A 20,693-nucleotide genomic window follows, 5' to 3' on the forward strand; every position below is an offset into this window, starting at 1 on the left:
AGTGGCCCACATGGAATACGCATTTGTCTAGAAGAATGCAGCACAAAGCCTAAAAGAGAGATGCTGAAAAAATCCAAAATTAACTCACACTGAACAGTTACTCTTTTTTTCAAAAGTACACAATTGGCTACATTAAATCTATCGTGCGCTTTTCTGCTCAGCAACATTGTATCATACCGCTTTGCAAGCCCAAATTACAACACCCGGAATGCTTCACAGCGCCTTGCAGGAGCCCCCCTCCTCCCCACGCACGCTTTTTATACGTGTGCATACAGAACACACACACACGCATATATATTATATACATTATACACATGCACATTAAAAAGAGGCCCTTAAGATTTCCATACTAGCGTAACCAAAGAGCTGGAAAATGTTTCATGCAAAGAAAAGCAGCTGGCTGATGAGAACCGAGACCATCCTCAGAGCACCGCGGAGCACAGGATTAGTTTTTGTTCGTAAGGTTCAGGTTAACCAGCATTTCATATCTGGACCGTCTTAAAAATACATGATTTACATAGATGGGAATGATTCCTTTCTCAATAAATGGTCTCTGCCTTAACTAGATGGACAGTCTATCTTGTTTGAGAACACTAGTGTATTTAAAAAAAAAAGCATACAAACAGCTTCAACATGACTATTCAACCATAACCATAATACATATGATAAATCCTACTACCCTTAGGGCTTTAAAAAGCCTGAAGAACTCCAAATGCAGACTTAATGAAAAGCCAGTTTGAAACACTTAAGGCAATGTCTCTAAACTTGGTAACTCTAGTCCTAGAGTCACCTAAATTACACAAAAACATTCCCCCCACCCCCCAATTTATACTGAAAGTGTCAGCTGGAAATTAGAAGAGATCATCGTATCATAGGGCAGAAGTTTCTGGGGCGCTTTTTTTTTTTCTTCCTGTCCCCACTCCCCAACAACAACAACATATTGGATAGATGACAAACAGTAAGGCTCAGTAGATAGGTTAACAATTATTTTATTAGTTTATAATACATACAACTTAAGAAATACTTTAAAAAAATTTATATTGGAGTCCATTCCAATTCTGGGTCAGGTCAGGAAAAAACAACGCTGATGTATTAAATAATATTCCATAATTCAACAATAGATTAACTTCAGTAATTTAGCAGACATGGTTAAATACTCTTAAATATGCATATATACAATTGTGCAGCCTTTAAAAAAGTCCTTTTCTTCCTATCTTCTCCTCCCAAAGCCGTGCGCCCTGTGAACACAGTACTGGCCTCTAAGCTTTCAGTCTCTCAAACAGACTTAAAATATTTGAAGAGGAATGTTACAATAGTGGAAGTCGCAGCAACCCTATCTTTCTAAACTCTATGAGAGGAGATGCCCAGCAGGCAAAACTACCATCAAGTCCTTCTACAAATAGCAGCTTCCTTAATATCCAGTTTTAGGTTAAATTATTGCTTACACATTTTCTGCCTGAAATGGATTTTTAACATAGTCCAAAATACTGCTTTTTAAGTTCTTGAAAGATAACAACCTTTCAGTGACTTATTTACCACTACTGCTTTGTACGTTTAACAGGTTTTTCCTAAGCACATGCAATCCGATGCAATTCTCTGCAAATTCTTTTAAAGCAACATGAACTAGACAGGACTAATTTAGCACACAACATTTAGGCACTGTTTTGTAGCTTACTGTTTTCTTCAAACTTTATGTTTGGAATTAGTTTTGTATTCCGATTGCCATACTCAGTCTTTTAAGAAAACAAGAATCCAAGTTACACTTTTCAAATGCAGAACTGCTCTGCATTCCTTGTTACCTCACTGAGCCAAACTGCTCATTGACAATATTAACAAGTAGGTACACTGCATACCCTAGCAAGTTTGATCCTTCTGTGCTTGCAACAGGCTTTCTGAGATAAACATAGAGTGGATGAGTGAGATATTTATATTGGTACAATGAAATCAGTTTAAACATAGAGCCACTAAAAATCTCAGTTGTATTGCATCAGGATATCTGACTTATTGAAAAAAGTTTCTAAACATGATTAAAAAAAGGGATTCACATTTTTTCAGAATAGAAAAAAAATCTTCAGCTAACTACCAAGTCTAGTTTTCAACATGAGGCAAAGCAACTCTCAGTTATGAAGTTATAAATGGGGCAGGGGGAAGCATGTTTCAATAAACATTATAAAATTTACTATCTGCCCTCCAAAAGTGAGCATTTGTCAGTGATTCCCTTCCCCATAAAAGCTACAACTAACTACAAAAGTCTCTCTTACCTGAACTTAAATTATCCTAACTGGATCCTACTTCTGGGCCTCAGATATACTGTCACATGACAGGAGCTGTCTGGACAAGTCAAGAATTTTCTTTGGAAACAATTAGCCATGCATTACAGGCTCCAGCTTAGGAAAAGACTGTTCTGTACTGGCTGTGCAGCTCTCTTCAGCAATTCCGTTTTGGTCTGGATATTTTAAACTAAGAGATGCTGAGTTTAGAAGGAAGCTTACCTCAAAATCTGCGTAATAGCAGAATTGTCTATGAACTAGGGCATAACCAAAATAAATTAATAACACACTTGTTAAAATAAAAAAATGAATACAAATTAAGACGGTCTACTTAATTACCAAAATGAATTGCTAGCTTTTATTTAACTTTCATTATTCCTTCATCATTCATTATCACATTGCTTCTCCTAATTCCTATGTTTCATCTTTTGCCTCACTTAAATCTTTCCTAATGGTCTGTTGTATTCTGAGTGGTCAAGCATTTATGAAACTTTTTTCAAGAAAATAAACATTAATGAAATATTAATGAGCTAAACAAAGCAGAAGAATTTTTTCAAAGGACATCTTCTATGAAAAAAATAACATGTAGTTTATAAAAGATGTACTACCCAGGTGCCATGTGGTGGAGAAACACACACCAGCACAACAAATGTCAACATATGAATTTTCATGCAAGGATTCTTTTTTTTTAATTTTCAAAAATAGTCTCTAATTCAGCCCATGCTGACAAACATCAGTGTGCAAAAAGATGTTCAAAAATTAACTGCAAACTACTGTTACCAACAAAACAACCCAAATGCATGATTTTCAGCAGTGAAGTTTTTTGCTTCTAGAATACTTCTCCCCTTGAAATTTTTCCACTTCATTAATAAGAACTATACTGTTTTCCCATTAGACCAGTATCTCCTGATTCACCCAGCCAACGGAGAACTTTACAAAGAATAAACACAGGAATTAAGAAGGTAGCAACATTAGAAATAATCACTCTCTCCAAATCAGAAAAAAAAGCCAACTTAATTTAACCTTATCCAACATACTTTGACGTTCAGCAGCCTAATGGTATGGGGTAAAGCAAGTTCTCATAGCTGTATATTGGTAACATTCATAACGGTCATGCATATTGCAATCAGAAGTTTTCTACGGTGCCGTTCGCAAAGTAAGCCTTCATGCAGATAGGCATTCAGCTCATTAACTCAATTTTCATATTTTCTATTAGTCCCTGAGAAGTTAATATTTCTACCTACAATATGGCTATTAAAGGCATTATAACGATCATACACTTAGCTGTTTGTGAATGAAATGCAATGTGGCTTTAGGGAGAAGCAGCACAGAAACTACAGCAAATTAGTAGTGATGAATACAGATCTTATTTTGAAAATGCTTTCTTTTCATAAGCAAGGTTGCTGAAGAGCAACATAAATTATTTTAGTCACGGATACAAAACTAGCCAGAACCACTTACACCCGCAGTAAGTCGCTACTATGAATCCAATGCATTTGGGGCTCTGAGACCTCTTTAATTGAGCATTTCCTTTACATAAAATCATCTGGATTTTGACCTAATGTAGGGTCATCATGATCCTTCTTTTAATTACTCAACAGCAGTGCTGTGAGAACTTAAAAGAATGAGGGATTTTCTTTGCTTAACAAGTCTTTTGCCTCTTCAATTAAAGTGATCTCTTTAAATTGTTCAGAATTCAAATGGGATTTTTTGGTGGACAATTTGCATTATTGCCAGCTGCTCAAAAACCATAAGCTAAGGCTCCCAAAACAAGGGGACTGATTTAAAATTAAGACTTTGGGGTGGGGAGGGGTGGAGGGAAGGGAATAAAGACAAGTTCTTTTTCTTTGCCTTCTGGCTTCTGAGCAGTTAGAGATTGCACTTTAAAGCTCTTCCCTACGATCTTCAAGGCTAAATAATGACTTTTAGAAAAAAATGAAAACTGACTTTTAAGTAAGTATAGTTCAGAGAATTACAACACCATGGTCTTGAGATTTACAAAAAGGTAACATTTAACAAATCGATTTAGAGATTATAATTTACATCTAAATACTGTAAAAAGTTTTTACAGTCTACTCGGGTTTGAGTATTGTGGCAAATTTTAGGTTTGCATACATAGTTTATTAAAATGACTCTTACTTAGCTATTACAAAAAATTTACTTACTTCATGTAGCCTATCTCCATAAACATTTTAATTTCTGGTAAAGTTTACCAATCTCAGTATAAACTTCAAATCATAGCTATTTAACAACAGATGAGTTCTATAGAATTCTTCATGTAGGGTCAGACAGAAAGCCTTTCTCCCTCAGGACTTATTTCTACCTAGCTTTAAAACATTAAAAATAATTTATTTTTATTAAGTAAAGAAGAAGTCTTCATCAGACAGCTAAAGGCTACTATATCTAATAATAGTAATTAGCTTTCACAGGAAGTCCTTGATCATTACCATTAGATTTTAGGCTAAAGGTGAAACACACATAATCAGCATCATTTGTTAAATAGATAAGATTATTTGTAGGAATTGCAAGCTGAACAAGTTAGAACAATTTATTGTACTATTATTAGTAATAATATTTATTTCAGCGAAGAGTAGGCTATGTCCTGGAAGTTCTACTATAGCTTCCAGCCTGCTCAAACTGTTGCAACTTCATTCTTCGCCAATTGTACAAAAAAAGGTAATATATGTCTTCTCACTAGCACACAAAATAAATAGATTTAGTATTTTAAAAACAGCATCAAAGGAAAAACCTGATGACTGCTGCAGGTGTCAAACAGTTGATTAAAATTCCTGCTATGTTCCATTTCTATCATTGTAATTAATGAATCGAAAGGGATTGTATGAAAATGTTTTATAACATACTTACCAGTTGAGTGTACTACATCATCAGGAGAGTAACACTTTTGAGCAAAACTCATCTATATAGATAAGCAGTTTCTCAAGCTTCCTGGTTGTATTTTAAGTCAGAGACACTGTTTTAATAAAATATCCGAAATTCTTTAAGAGGCAATTAGTTTGGCCTCCTTACTAAGGGATTTCACTTTTTATATGCTCAGAGCTCTACTTCGGACCCCTAAACTAGAATTCTTAGAGAGAAAGTCATAGCTGAAATACAGAAATGCCTGCTAACCAAGTAGATGACTGCAGATGCACCTAAAAGTAGACAAGATTTTAACAAGTACTACCACTTATGTGGAAGCTGTACTAACAAGATACTTGCACTATTCACTGCTCTGGTTTCAGCACACATAGCGCTCAAATTGGCTTTTCTGTAGGTAGGTTTGGGTGCTGCTGGCAAGGTAGTTGTGGTGTCACAGAATGTAGTATGTAAAGTCTGGGTAGTAAACTAAGGCAAACAGCTCACACTGAATGAGATGCTGCTATGAACATATCACAAGCCATAACCAACCTTATCCTTCTGCACTAATGAACTATCAGTGCATCCATGACACAAACCTATCTATATAGAGTCAACTGAGAATTCCGATAATAAAATCTAGGCCTTGCATGATTCAATGTTCATTTTATTGAAAACTGACACTCGAGGAAATCAACATATATTTCTGGTCATCAGTATTTATCACCAGTTATCATTTCTTGTTCAATTCCAACCTCTCCCCTGAACCTCCAACTTCCACAACCTCAGCTGCCATCAACATTAGGCTTCTGGCCTCCCTTGCAGGCTGAAACCGATTTTAAAGAAATTATAAGCAATTACTTTGGAGAGAAACCACCGTGGGACCCAGAAGACTGAGGCAGCACAAAACTGGTATTGTTAATTAAAAATCATATCCTGTCAAGTTAAAGAAACACACTTGTAGGCTTGTATGAAAAGCATAGATGAGCTATTTTCAAAGTAAACATGAGGAATCCACAGACAAAAGATGAGCAAAGGATGAGTTTTAGGAACAGATACAGAAGGCTTAGATTTAAGAAAACTTAAAACTTTCTAGACCACTCCCACTATGAACAATTTAGGAATATAGTACTCACTAAAGAATATTTTACAGAGCATAAATATTTTGAAGACATAGAAAAATAGTTCACAGCATCAAGGTACCTGTAATATATTACCTTGAAATAAAACTTGTATTTAAAATATTAAAAAGAGAAGATTATTCTTGCTTGTAGTGGTATCAACTTTTCTTTCATACAAATATTAAGCAGAGTATATCTGTTTTCTCATATATTCACATTATTGCTTGCTACCACAACTGTACAAAGAACATATTCTTAACTTAATGCTCATGTACAGTAATTTTAGACACCTAAAGCAAATTTAAAAATGTGATTGACTGCAATTAAAAAAAAACCCTATGTGTGAAGATATGTACAACTAAGATATAAGTAGCAGAAACAAAACACAACTGGCCTGACCCAAGCATACATCATATATCCAGTAAAAAAAAAAGTCTTATACTTGTGCAGAAAATAAGCTTTGTAAACCAAAATGAGCAGAAGCAAGGGTGCAATAAATAACACATTTAAACTTACACTGTTGCCCAGTGTACCCTGCTTTGATTATTTTTAATACATGACATCTGCATTTGCATCTGGAAGTGTACTGTTCAAGATTTCTTCAATAACTTTTTTCTGCTTATGTGGCTTTAAAACAACAAAAAAACCCACCCTGAAAGGTCCTCTTGGACAGTAAGTTTTAGTAAAACAAGTCCTTCTGCACCCCTGTGTACAGGATCTGGTAAACACTAGGAATAAAGCTGATATATGGCATTAGCCTGAATTAAAACAGCTACATTATAAACTGCAATACTAGTATTTTTGTGATCTTGAGTTCTATTAACCAGATACATGCAATTCTCTCAGTGATTCTTCTGGTGTGAGTAAAATAATTCTGGTTTGTTGCCTTTTTTTTAAAAAAACTTTTAAATTAGAATGTTTTCAGAACCAGCTGACAGGACTTCTTCATAAAGAACACAAAGACTTCTGCTAATGCAATGACATCTGGGCTCCAAAAAGCATAGTTTCAAAAAGAACTTTATCTCCTTCTGCTGTTGTAAGAGGCTAGCCAGTATCCCAAAAAGAAATAAAAATATTTACAACTGACTAGTCACTGACGAAAGTTTAAGACCACCTTAGAAGGTACTTCAGCATGTAAATGAATGATTAAAAGGACTTACACAAGGTACAGTCAATCAGTTGTGTAATTCTGGGATAAAAAAATACCTGCTCACTTGTATACCATTTTCAGCTGTGTATTTATAGTAATATATGTATGTACACACACGCGCACACATATAAAAGACTCTTTGAAAATCAAGATACATTAGTAAACAGAAGTAGTAAAAGTAACAATAACTTAAGTAGTAGTTAACATTTGTGTGAAATTACTTTGCAGAGTTTGACCAAATGCACTTAGAACATGCTCTTATTTTAAAAAAATCCAAAACAAAGAACAAAACAAAAAAACAAACAAAAAAGAATGAAAACACCACAAGATTCTGTAGAACCAACGCTATGTCACCACCACGAGAGCACCAAGCAAGGCACCATTGGAAAGACAACATACTTGAATAAGTCTCTATAAATAAATCAAATGCTAATCTGGTCGAAAAATCGGTGTCTTTGGTAAAAATTCTATAAGGATGACCTGTATAAAAAGAAAACAAATATATATTAAATGGAAGATGGCAGCAATCGTACTAGCACAATGATAATTCACATGCCTTTTTTTTTTTTTTTTTTTTTAAGTACATCAAGTTGTGATGATGATCAAAGATGACGGTGCTTTTCTTAGGTAAGAGGCCATTAGAAAAGTCATGTTTGATGTTAACTGTTTTGGGGTAGAAAACCAAAACTCTTAAGGAATCAAATTCAATAGGAAAACTTCCCTACCAATACCTAACACCTCTAAATAAACTGAAATAAGCTACTACATAATTACTCCTTAACATAATTCATTTACATTATTAGGAAAAAATTATGAGAGATAAACATATTAATTTAAAAACAGAAGGCACAATGTATGCAAAGTTAATTTTCAACTACACATGCAATTCCTCTTACTTCAAATTGTTTCCACTTAACATAGGATTCTAAGTTATGTTTATATTTCAAAACTTGTATAGAAAGGTGTATCAACCTTTGCAAAGTTCCCATATCTACAAGTCTGCAAGTAGTTAACAAGAAACTTGACTAATGCTTTGCATGATTATTCTTATGGTCCCAATTCAAATTTAAACTATGTGTTTCTGAGCTATGTACACATGGTAGGGTACACTCCAGAACACAATCTAAGTATTTATCCTACTTTAAATAGAAAGCTTAAAGAAAATGTTCACTTGTGCATTTTCTTTCTTCAGAGACACAGTCAAAATACAGCAGCACGATTGTATTTATAAACAAATGCATCTGGTAACATAACAGGATTTTATTTACTTTTAAGGGGAGCTTGCCTTGCTAAGAAGTTAAAAAAGAATTTCTAAATGTTTTTGATTGTGAAGGAGAACACAACTTGGCTGCTTAGAAGTAAACACTTTATCTCTGACAGCATACTGAACATCAGAAAAGTAGTCTCTGATTTTATTTTTAAGGCAAACACTTTTGAAATAACAGATATAAAAGTCAGGTGTACAAGTTTATTTTTAGAGATATTCAGAACTGACTTATTCGCAGAAGCGATGCAAACCGCTCAAATTCCATTGATCGTTGACATGAGTCAACCACTGGATGCTTCAGAGATACCAGGGCTTCAGATATTCAGGCAACATTTCAAAAAGGGAGCAAGAAGAAAAGCTGAAATACTGTGTTTACGCCAAAGGTGTAAGACTATCTTGTCTTAATTTATTTAATTACTTATTTAATTTAGCATCTACAGCAGTGAATTTAGAACCTCAAGTTGGCAAAGCACCCAGTTTTGGGTACAACAAGAGTCTAAATCCCCTGTTTTGAAAAAAGCAGTAAGTGTTTATTAATCACGAACACAACATTAAGGGCAATTTTTAAGAGACTAGCAAGTCAGTTCACTGAAAATGAGAAAGTGGTACAGAGAAGTCTTGTTGAAAATTTCTCATTAAATATATGCAGAGATAATATATTAGACATTTCACAAATTGAAAATAAAATCTTCGATCTTTATCCCGTAAAACTGTATGCCCATGCTTACATTATATTACAATTTAAACACATCAGCTGATTTTAAATTTTATTTAATAGAACAAATGTTCACCTCTAAATGTTGCTGGGCCATAGTATTTATAAACTAGCATTGTATGTGGTTTTCTCAGTTGAATCTGCAAAACACTGTATGTGACAACGCTTCATTTACGTAAAGCTCAAATCTGCTTTCTGGAATTTGCATTATTCCATTTTCAGTCACATCTCATACATCTAAACCAAAAAATTTTGTAGAATAGATGTTATAAAAAGTCTACTTATTCACTGAACTAAATAAAGCCATTCTGTAAAAGATGCATTTTAAAGATGTTATGTTTCAGCCTATGAACAAGATCCAATGTAGAAACAGGAAAAAGGGGAAGACTAAAGAAAAACATTCTTTTAATATAATTTCCAACTCTAATCACTTTCAAAATTTTTATATGCATGATAGCTTTGTTGTTTCAAAGAACAAAATACCGTGTAATGAAAGATCACAGATAAGTTAGAACTAATACAGTAGAAATTTCTCAAAGGCTGATCTTTTTAAAAATAAAGTTAACCATTCATATCGCCTACTTCCTAGAGCATGAAGTTACGCAAATTCTAGTGTTTCTTAAATTTTAGCAGCTTAATTTCATCCTATTCTCTGTACCTCCAAGATAATTCGAAAATGGAAATAAAAACAGCACCGAAAAAGAGCAAGAAGGTTGTAAGCTAAACAAACTGAAATCCCACATTGAACATCATTCATTTAAACCACATGTAACTTCTCACTGTATGTTTCCAAGAAGGGCTTATAGAGTCTCAGCCAAAGACTGAAGTAAGTTGCAACTCCAGAGACTAACTTAAAAATATTTTAGTGACACCAATTGGAGATAAAGATACTTTCAAGACAGTTGAGGTAAGGGGCAGTTAAAATCTAAAAAGGCTAAAGGTTTCTTAAGCTCCAACAGCTTAGTTGAAAGGTCTTCTTCCATACTTTTAGACTTGATTAGCATTATATAAAACAGCCATATCTGACTTGCTGCGTAACCAAAGTTGTGGTTATTCTTTATACAGCATCTAAAATTTCACACTCCATCAGCACATGTTCAAGCTATTTTATCTTGGCAATTAATTTATTATTTTTCAGAACACAGTGAAGCCTTGTTTTCAAGTCATTCATAACTTTATAAATCAGTCCTGCACATGAAACCATGCATCTGTGAACCGTAGAAAATCCTTGCACTCAGGCGATTAAGCTCCTGACACCTTTACTGATTAATAATCATGAAAAGAATAAGATCAGAAGCAAAATAAATGATCATTTAATAGAGAAACTCACAAAACAGCCCTTTAACTTACATATTCCATCATGTTATTCGTTTCACATTTCCTTTTGCTTAGTCTCCAATGCAAGCACAGCTAGACAAGGAGGAAAGAAAAAGAAGAAAAATGAGCTGTATTTTATTGCAGCACACAGACTAGCCCATTTGTCCACCTTTCATATTTTTCGTTCAACAAAAGCATCTGTTTCCATACTGTGCAATTCAAACTCCAACAGTACGAAGCTGCTCCCTGCGGCACTCACCTTGTGGTATAACCTATTGTTTTCCCATTCTAATAACTTCTCAATCGATCTTCGTGTCTGGAAGACAAATGAGAAAGAATTTTACTCTTGACTGGTTTTAGAAAAACTTTGTTTTGCAGCTGCTTTTGTGTGAAAAGGAGAGAGGTACAGGACAGTGACTGAGTACAGGGTGGTCTGTAGTACTATTAAAACTTCTCTGGTATTAAACAGTAACTGGAACAGAAACAACTTTTTATGCCACCCAAATAACTATCTTTAGCCATTTTGGAACAAAAACTGTTCATATATGTATTTTCTCATTCTTACAGCAGTTATAACTTTAAAACTACAGAAATTGTGAAGTGATTTAAGTATAAAAGCAGGAACACTGCTACCCCCAGTATCAGTGGTCTAAATGCACTGCTACAAAGGTCGGCATCTAAACTGACAAATGCTGCAAACTATTTTGCAACGCTGTAGGTCAAGTACAAATACACAATACTCTAAACAAAAGAGAAATTTATTACTTTTATATCCAGAGACTGAAAAACAAATGCAGAAAGTTACAGTAAATTGCACAATGAATATTAGTAAACGTGTGATTTGTATAAAGAGCAAACACAGTATTCAGGATTCTAAAACGAAGTTTTACTGACTATGTTGTCCACACTTGACACTTCAGATAGAGAATCCTCAAAGTTCTTCTGCACAGCTTTTTAAGATTATGCATGCTAGTATTAAAGGATATTCTGTGCTACAAAGTTTCACAGCATTTTGAATATAATTATTCAGTTATATTTACATTTGAGAAATACATTCTGACATTTATGGTCATTTGCCTGCCAGAATATATACTGCTTAGCTCTAAATGGGATTTGCTACTGACTATGAATAAAAAGAGGATAATTCATGATGCCAGGTGTTAAGATGAGACCAACAGAGCTGCAGGTGCAAAAGGACAGAGCAATGACAAGGATCAAATACAACTTAGTGCAGCTGCAGCTTCCTTACAAGGCAGGGAGGGGTGAGGGGAAGGGATGAGAAAGCATCTTGCTGTTATTACTACAAATTCAAGTACTGTAAATGAACCTTAACAAATGAAACTAAATGCTGTCATGAGAAACAAGAATGTCTGAGTAAAATAAAAATTAGACAAATTATTCATTTTCCTCCAAATATTAACACCTTGGTTTTCAAACATCGGTTTCTCTCTAGTTTAATACCGAAGTGGTTGTGAGGAAACACATCTAAGCATGTACTGTGGTCACATGATTAAAAATTAGATCATTGCTATCTATGAGTAATCATTACACTGAATTTTTATTATGTTTTATTTTAAAAAGCTTAAGTCAAGGAATTATCAGAAGGTGGATGTGCCAGTGACTAATTTATCACATCAATTGGGAATTGAGTATTTTTGGGGTTATTATTATTATGTTTTTAAAGACAGTGCCCTTTAACAATAATCAGTAGACCTCACTTGTTTCTTTGTAAAGATAGCCTTTTAGAGTCTGCTCTCCTTTTAAATGAAAATAGGGCAGCAGTTATGGTCACACTTTTGTTAATTTAGTTGCCAGTCAGCTCCAAATCAAAAGAAAATAAGGCTGCAGAGTGTAATTAACATTCAGTTCAGTCGTTTTGTCCCTTGTCTAGCCCCCAAGCTTTGTTAAAATTGCCATCTGAATGCTGAAGGCTGTAGGGAAATCGATTTGATTCTAATCGCACCATGAAAAGAACATGATCTAACTGCTTTCAGCCCTCCGTAAATCTGTACTAGGTCTTTAGCACAATGCAACTTCCAATTTAAAAAGCACTGAATGTCTCGTCAATGACTTTGTGAAGAAAAAAGAACAAGGAGCAGACATAAAAATTCCAATAGTTGTTTAAGCATTAAAGTTCATTTGCATCACAGCAAACCTGAAAAGGGCTGACCTCTCAAACCGCCTCTCAGGTCTATGAAGTTGTAGCCTTGACAAGCTCACATTGACAGAGCTCATTGACTCTGAAAGGCTACTCTATCAATGGTGAAAAATGGCAATAGGTTCTACTCTGAGCAGGCATCTGCCTGCCCACCCGCTGCTAAACCAATGGCAAAACTGATTCAAAACCTGAATCTACCTTGTAATCTTCCTTTCCAGGACCTTTTAATAATAGATTAAGATCACTATACAATTTAATTGCATTGTTTGCCCCAAAGAGTGTGAAAAACATCCAAGCTTTTCAAATTCCAATAAAATTACATATATATTACAATACATACACATAAATAAGAAACTGATAGGTAGTTATGTACTATTAATTGGTTTAAGTAAGCAAGCCAGTTTAAAGTCATTTGACTAGCATGAATAAAAACACATGCAGCCTCAAGACCACGATTATTTATATTCCCAGAGCCTCAAATACAATTCTTCCTGAAGTATAATTTGGGATAGCAATAGCTCCCAAATCACGTCATATCATCAATACAGAAATGTTAATGAAAATTAGACTGTAAAATATTTCTCCAAACCTCAGAGCTTGGAATAAAAAGAAATGCATTAAACAGCATCACACAATTCACTATAGTAAGTTTTCTTCCTACTTGACAGGTGAAAAAAAGCACTTGCACGTGCAGCTTAATTAATCACTGCTCTTGACATCTCAATGATTTACAGTGAGGAGCAGGTGAGGATATACAAAACCAGAAAGGAACACTTGATTTGAGTGTAGCATTTCCAGCACACTAGGATGACAAGCTTATATATTCTATCAATGGTGTACAGAAAAACCCATACAGCAAATTATTTGTTAGCCACAACAAAAGCACAAATTAAGTGGAAGAGAGACTTGCTTATTAGGAAGATTTAATACTATACAGCTTTTAATTTTTTTTTCTTAAAAAACCCAATCCAATATTTGAGCAAAGCTAAAACTGCAATTCAAGTACAATTTTTAGCATACCAATGATAAGAAAGTATGCTTTGTAACATACTCCATGAAAAAAGCAGATAGTCTTTAATGTTAGACAGAATTCTGTGAAATAGACTTCTTCAATCAATGATCTAGATGCAACGTTTAATGAAACATTCCTGAAAAATAACTGATTCTTTAAAGATATTAATGTTTGACAGTGTCATTTGAAAAATCAGACTAGTAAAAAATCCCAACTCAGAATACACTTTCACCAATACTTATTGCTCCCAATTAAGTAAAATAAAGTTTTGCCTTTCAACATGGAAGAAAAAAAAATAGGAAGACTAAGTATGAACTTTTCATGCAGAAACACGGCAGTATTGAATACAACTAGTGTGTTACCTGTATTACCAACTGCAAGACTTTGCTGTTACGTCTTTACAGTGCCTAGTGAAGTTAGCTTACAATTCTAGATGCAGTTATGATCTGGACTGGGAGGCTGTGCAGCCACAGGGTCCCCTCTTGCAGTGCATGACCTGGAACATGCCTGCTACACTAGTAGTGTACTAGTGCTGTACTAGTGAATGAGCCAAAGCCCCCTCAACTCCTGTTGTAAATCAGTGAATGACTGGTACAATATTAAACAAAAGAACTTACACGACTCCTAAAATGGTGCTAATTTGAGCACCTGCCTTTGTCTTCATTTAAGTGGGGAAACAACAGGGACAGTAACAACACAATTCTCCACTATCAGTTTTATTCACAGTTATCTGGGAACAACAGAAGAATCTCCCACCACATGCATTTGATCTTTGACTATTCATCTGAAGACTCCCAAACATATGTAAATGTAGTGTAACATTAATCCAATAAATAGTACGTGAAGATTTTCAGATTCCTTCATATAAAACTTTACCCCAATCAACTACTAATAATTTTGAGTATTACCTGGAAATAATACACTTTATGCTTAAATTTCAAAATACAAAGAGGCCAATTAAGGCATATTTTTGTTTATTTTCATACGACCAGAATTTATATTAGACCCCACAGAAGAAAGGCGAAGGATCCTACCTATCAGAGGTCTGAACTATACCATCTCTGCTCAAAGACAGAATGATAGAAGCAGGAATTTCTGTTCATTCTCCAAAGATATACCCGACTACAAAATTTATACCCAAGTAATTTAGTTATCAGCACAAACAATGAAATATAAAGTTAGATGATAACTGAATCACACAACTGTACGCTCACTTTCAACATGCCAGGACATTCCCCAAGTCAATTTTGAGGCCCATATTGGTGCCATGAAAATACCAAAGCTGTACCTGGAACACGCATAACTGAATTACATATCTCTTTATCTGTGTTGAGAAAGTGCCCACCTTGAACACTGTATCACAAATAAACCCTTTAGAAACTGTAAACTGGTAAGATTCCCATCTTACTGAGGGATTCTTTATTTGTGAAGGGCAATGATGACAGAGGTAAAACCTGGGTTGATTTCAGATCCTGACATCTTGGAATACCTTCTTCAGCATGTACAGTAATTTGAAAAGGTGTCTGTTCAGGCACATAGGTGTATCTTTTATCATCTTTCCTACTAGTATCTAGGATATTTCTTTACTAGAGACTATTGTAAGGGTTCTCATCCTGGAAGCCACTGCAGCATCCATGCAAGAAAACGAGTGAAACCCATACTACACGGATTGAATATCTGGAAATAAATGTAGCATTCTGGTGCTTTTTGTACGATCTTGAAATAAATGCCTTGTCCAACAGGATTACTATTGCTGCATCTTGTCTTGCCTTACAGAGGATTCTGGGCAGAAAGTAAGCCCAGACCAAAGCACCAATCAAAGCTTCTGATCAGGCAAAAAGAAATTTAATCCACAGAATTCTGGAGTGGAAGAACTGACAACACCAAGTTGACCTCAGGGAACTTCCTGTTCTAAAAGACAGCCCTGAGGATATTGTCCCATATCCTCACACAATCCATAAACTGACCTAATTTGTATAGGTCTCAACCCTGGGCTGGTACATCACAGGGAGATGAATTTCAAGCTTAATGAATCAACTACTTTCTGGAAAGGTCTCCTCCACCATATTGCCTGCTGATATAGAGAGCAGCATTATTTGACATTACTCCATGTAACAGTTTTTAATATGTAAGCCAAAGATGACTGATTCCTCAGAGACTCTGATTACCTTGATTCTCAAACTCCTACACTGTTTAAGAAAGCACTAAAGCTGTGAAACATGTGGAGAATGGAGAAGGTGTACATTATCCAGGAGTACAATGGAGAACATCTTATAGTATTATCATCAACATATTAACTGATAAGACACTGGATGAGTATTTTCTGAAGTCATCTTGGTCCGCAGTAGAAACACATGGCAGAGAGAAATTATCAAGTAAAGTTCCTAAAAGTTAATTACAAAGGTCTTATATAAATTTCTTCTCAAATATAAACAATCCAAAAGACTCAAGATTCTAACTTGTTATTTTAGCCACTGGATATTTTAACTGTCCCAGAATAGCTAAGTCACCAAATAAGTGTAGCTAGCTACTTCCTGTAATGAGGTGACAGCAACTAGAGCCAACCATTGTGGAAACTTCATACTATGGAAAAGCTTTGTAGAAGAAATGGTCTTGACCTTGGCAAAATTAACCCTTGAGAAGGCCTAAATGAGATGTGGAAAAACACACTGCACAGACAGAGAGATGTTGAACTGATCCATGAAGCATCACAATTATAACTAACATTGTTACTCGAATTTGTAAATAAAGATTTGTAACACTTTTAATTCTAGGAATAAATTCTAGCTCTGATTCTCTGTCATTATAAGAAAAGAAAAACCATGAAGCTCTGTTCCCTCCAAACAAATTATTCAAATCTGGCCATGACAATCTAAAGCATCCACCTCCTGCTGAAGGGCCACAGAAAATGAAGACTTAAGATGGTATTGACTGTAACAGGGATGAAAATAGGATTGAATCTCCACCAAATAGCTCATCCAGTGTCATCCACTGTGGGAAATTATAAACTGAACATGGATGAAAATTCCACCTCCATGATGTCTTTTAAGGTTACAGAGATGTTAATTTAGGTCTCCGTCATTTATTTCCAAAATATCCAGTAGTATGCTATGGAACACAGTTCAAGGCCAGTGAAGGTGGAAAAATTAAAGAATCTCAGGTTACAACTCTATTAGGAAATGAAACTGTGCCCAGAAACATTCCCATTCACTTGAAGCCAGCTGGCAGGGAACAACTTGCATCTATATCAGTAAGTTTTCATAACCTCCGAACCACTCATAGTGCCTGGAGCATTCTGACAATGCCTAGGAATTGTTACACAACACAGACCCAGAGCCTGCCAGGGACCTCTGTAAGGGCACAAATTATAAAGCGCCAATTCCTAGGAACACTCCCAGGTTTAATTTATTAGTATGTAGGAAGCCTTTGACTCCTGCTGTTAGGCATGTCTAAGGGCAGGGGCCAAGAATGGAAGAGAAGCTACATGGCCAGAAAGACTGAAAAGCAGCACAACTTAACAAAATAACTCTAGAAGGCCCTGTAAAATCCAACGCTACGCTAGTGTGCATGCTGAAGAGAATGATCCCTCTGAAAGGGACAGCCTCTACAGTGCCTTGTCCGTCTAGGACTGAACCAGAAAATTACAGAATCCCAAGGAGGTTGATCCTGTAGCTAGATAACCAATTTAGAAAAAATAAATCTCGCTACTTAAAAAAATATTTTCAATCACCATCATCATTATTGTTCTAAATTCATTAATTTATTCCAAAATTCAGCAAAAATAATTTTTATGGGGAACAAAATGAAAAGTACCTAGTCGCTTTCCACTTTACATGTATATTTGGTAGACTTATCAACTTCTTCAGTCTTCTCTTTTGTAGAGCTTCCCCCCTCATCCTCCTAACTGTTTTGTCATCAGTCATGTTCCTTGAACTACTTTTTTTTTGTTAAATAACAAGTTACTTCATTTTTACATAGTGCTTGAGTTACTGAGAATGCTTCACTTATACAGAAAATAATGTTTTACTCTGGTTTGTTTAATAAAATGAAAGAGTGAATACATCCCAGAGCAAGACTATTTTAAGAAAAAGCAGCACAGAAGTGTCACAACCTCACATTTGCAGCAGCCCATTCTAGTTTTATGTTTGCTTTACATTAACACTTAATTTGCTATAGGAATTTCAGATAATTTTGCATTCTAATTCTTTCCTCAGTGTTTGCATATGCTTCCTATTTGGCATCATCTACAATGACCCTTCCTAACCTCACTTCCAAATCTGACAGCTAGCGAGACCATTTTTAGCATGCTCTTTCAGAACAGGTCTGTGAGAATTTCAACTAGCTCACATTCATTTTTTCAGCAACATGCCAAATTGCATACAAAAAGCAATACAAAAAGCAATATTAAAACCAAGTCACTGCATGATGTATGGCTCCCTCTATATACCTTAGCCATCCCAATGTAAGAGGCACTATAACATGGAAATGTTAATCCTAGATGTATTATTTTGATTAATATTAGAATGTTCAGCAATATCATTCTAATTACAAATGCAATTAAATTTTAAATAGCATTTAGAATATTCACTATAGAAACCAAAGATACATGCTGCTTTTAAGATTAACATAAAACCTATTAGGAACACATGAAATTACAAATTTCACTTCAGAATACATATTTTTGAAATACTAAAGGATTTGCATTTGACCTATAAAGAAATAAGTATTTTGTGATTTACTTATATTTGTAAGTATTCTTCATGCCAATCTTATTACCCTGCCCCCCAAGCAGGTTTGCTAAGAGACATGGCAGAACTATCTGCTCCCACACCTTGTTATGCACCACCTTACTACTCTATCCTTTAGGAAAGCACATGAAAACCTGATAAACCTTTGCAAGGTTCCCTGAAGGAAATAAAATTTGGTTTCAGAGATAGAAAAAAAAATAATCAGAGCACTATATACATGATGATTTCACATTTATAGTGTTCTGCAAGCTTTGCCACCAAGTTCAGTACGTGGAGGACGTAAGTGACTCTTCTGACCAAAATTATAATGAACAATTTTTGAAGAAAAATATACCCGGTCTGAATCTTCTGATTTTTTTAAAGTTTTCATTGCATAGCTAGTACTAAAAAAATAGATTATTTCAAAGACCTCTGAATATATTTGATACATACAAGCTCTACTTTAAAAAAGTTTTACTAAGCTGACAAAAGCCAATATAGAGATCACATATGTTCTGGTTAGGATAAACATAATAAATACATTACAATTTTAAAGATTCTTCCAAACTGAATTACAATGTGAATTGTCACAACAGAGACCTCAAAAACAAGGCACCTTCCATCTTATGTAGTTGCCTTGAGGAACTGCTTGGAAAAGCGTTATGGTATTAGAGTATCTCCAGTGCTAAGCCCCTGGCAGATAGGCAGAGGAGAAAAATATGTATTTTCTTCAGTTTTGAAAATGAATATAATGTATTCATAGGTTCAATAAACTAAGCTAATGTATTTTAACATCAGTATCATCCACTGACAAGCAAGAGTACTGTATTTAAGAAAATTCATTCCAGCTCCTCCACCACATATTTAATTTAATAAATACTTTGGAAGTTGTAATTAGCTTGTGTTTATACAGCACTCTGAAGATGTAAACTGCTACGTAAGTGACAACTAATGATGAGGCTTAAGCAGCATTCATCAGCTTTGTGTGAATTCACAAACAAATAAGTAGCTCTTGAAAGTATTAGTACAGATCACTATTAAATATCTCATTCTATTCATTTTAAGAGATTGCCCATAAGCCTTCTGAAACATGCAATTTACATGTACAATACCAGCTTTTAAGAAATCTAGCAGTACTGCAATTCTATCAGCTTTCATTGTTACCATTTCTGTTGAAATTATTTATCCTATTTACACATTGGGAACTACAGCATTTAGTTAACACTGAAAATGAGGGTCAATTCATTTGAAAAAGTGGCCTCAAATGGGCACCTCAGCCTGTAGTGCTTTTTGAATTATAATTCACTACTGTCATTCTTTTTATTTAAAGAACAATAACTTAAAGACTTAATGTTCATTTGTACAATCTGGAACTTGTCCCAGAAAGGATGGTACCATCTATGAGTAAAACTGCTGAAGATCACTGACGATCTAGATCTGCAAATGAGGGACTGTATTTCCTGTAACTTTCTTGCAGCTTTTATTCATTAAAATTGAATCAAGACCACATAAAAGGAGAGAGGCAATAAGATATTGAATCAAATTAAACATTTATTCTACTGATGAAGAGCAGCAGGCTTTTTCTCAAATACCTCAATGCAAAAGAAGACAGAAAACAATACTGTACAAAGTCTTCCAAAACTAGCACTGAACAAAGCACTGAAAAGAAAAATACAGTGAAGGGAAAGCTTTCATTGCAATGAAATGCATTAAAGTGATATAATTAACAATTAAGCTTACAAATGTCTGACTTAATGAATTCCTAGTTTGAAGCACCTGCTGATTTAAGCCAACCCATAACTTTTTTACTGCACAAAAATAAGCATATATTGCCATTATACACAAACTTTCAATAATTGTCTGTAATTTCAAAAATCATATTTACATTTGTGATAACACTCCATTAGAATTTAAAAAGTCAATGAAAGACAGCAAAAATACAGAATACAGAGAAAGATTAAAAGAATTATTGTAACTTCACAAACTCTGAAGCTGCAGCTTTCATTTTGTCTACATGAACCTTAAAAAATGTTTCTCTGAAAAATAGCTGCAAAGTATACCAGCAATTTAAGAGCATGGTAGATTGATTCAGCCTCATTA

At 34.7% G+C, this 20,693-nt stretch overlaps 1 protein-coding gene across 4 annotated transcripts in view; it reads right to left on the minus strand.

Annotated features, from left to right (window-relative positions):
• Positions 1-973: 973 nt before the first annotated feature.
• CHIC2 (cysteine rich hydrophobic domain 2) overlaps positions 974-20,693 on the minus strand; it is a 31,399-nt gene continuing 11,679 nt past the window's right edge. For all 4 annotated transcript variants that reach the window (XM_074866203.1, XM_074866205.1, XM_074866204.1 and 1 more), the window contains 3 exons: positions 10,956-11,012; positions 10,730-10,789; positions 974-7,877 (listed from right to left, as the gene is read on the minus strand). In XM_074866203.1, the coding sequence (XP_074722304.1) occupies positions 7,827-7,877; positions 10,730-10,789; positions 10,956-11,012 (168 nt within the window). In that variant the 3' untranslated portion in view covers positions 974-7,826. The remainder of the gene's footprint in view (positions 7,878-10,729; positions 10,790-10,955; positions 11,013-20,693) is intronic.

The sequence above is a fragment of the Strix uralensis genome, chromosome 4 (genome assembly GCF_047716275.1).
Source record: "Strix uralensis isolate ZFMK-TIS-50842 chromosome 4, bStrUra1, whole genome shotgun sequence".
In the NCBI taxonomy this organism is placed as follows: Eukaryota; Metazoa; Chordata; class Aves; order Strigiformes; family Strigidae; genus Strix; species Strix uralensis.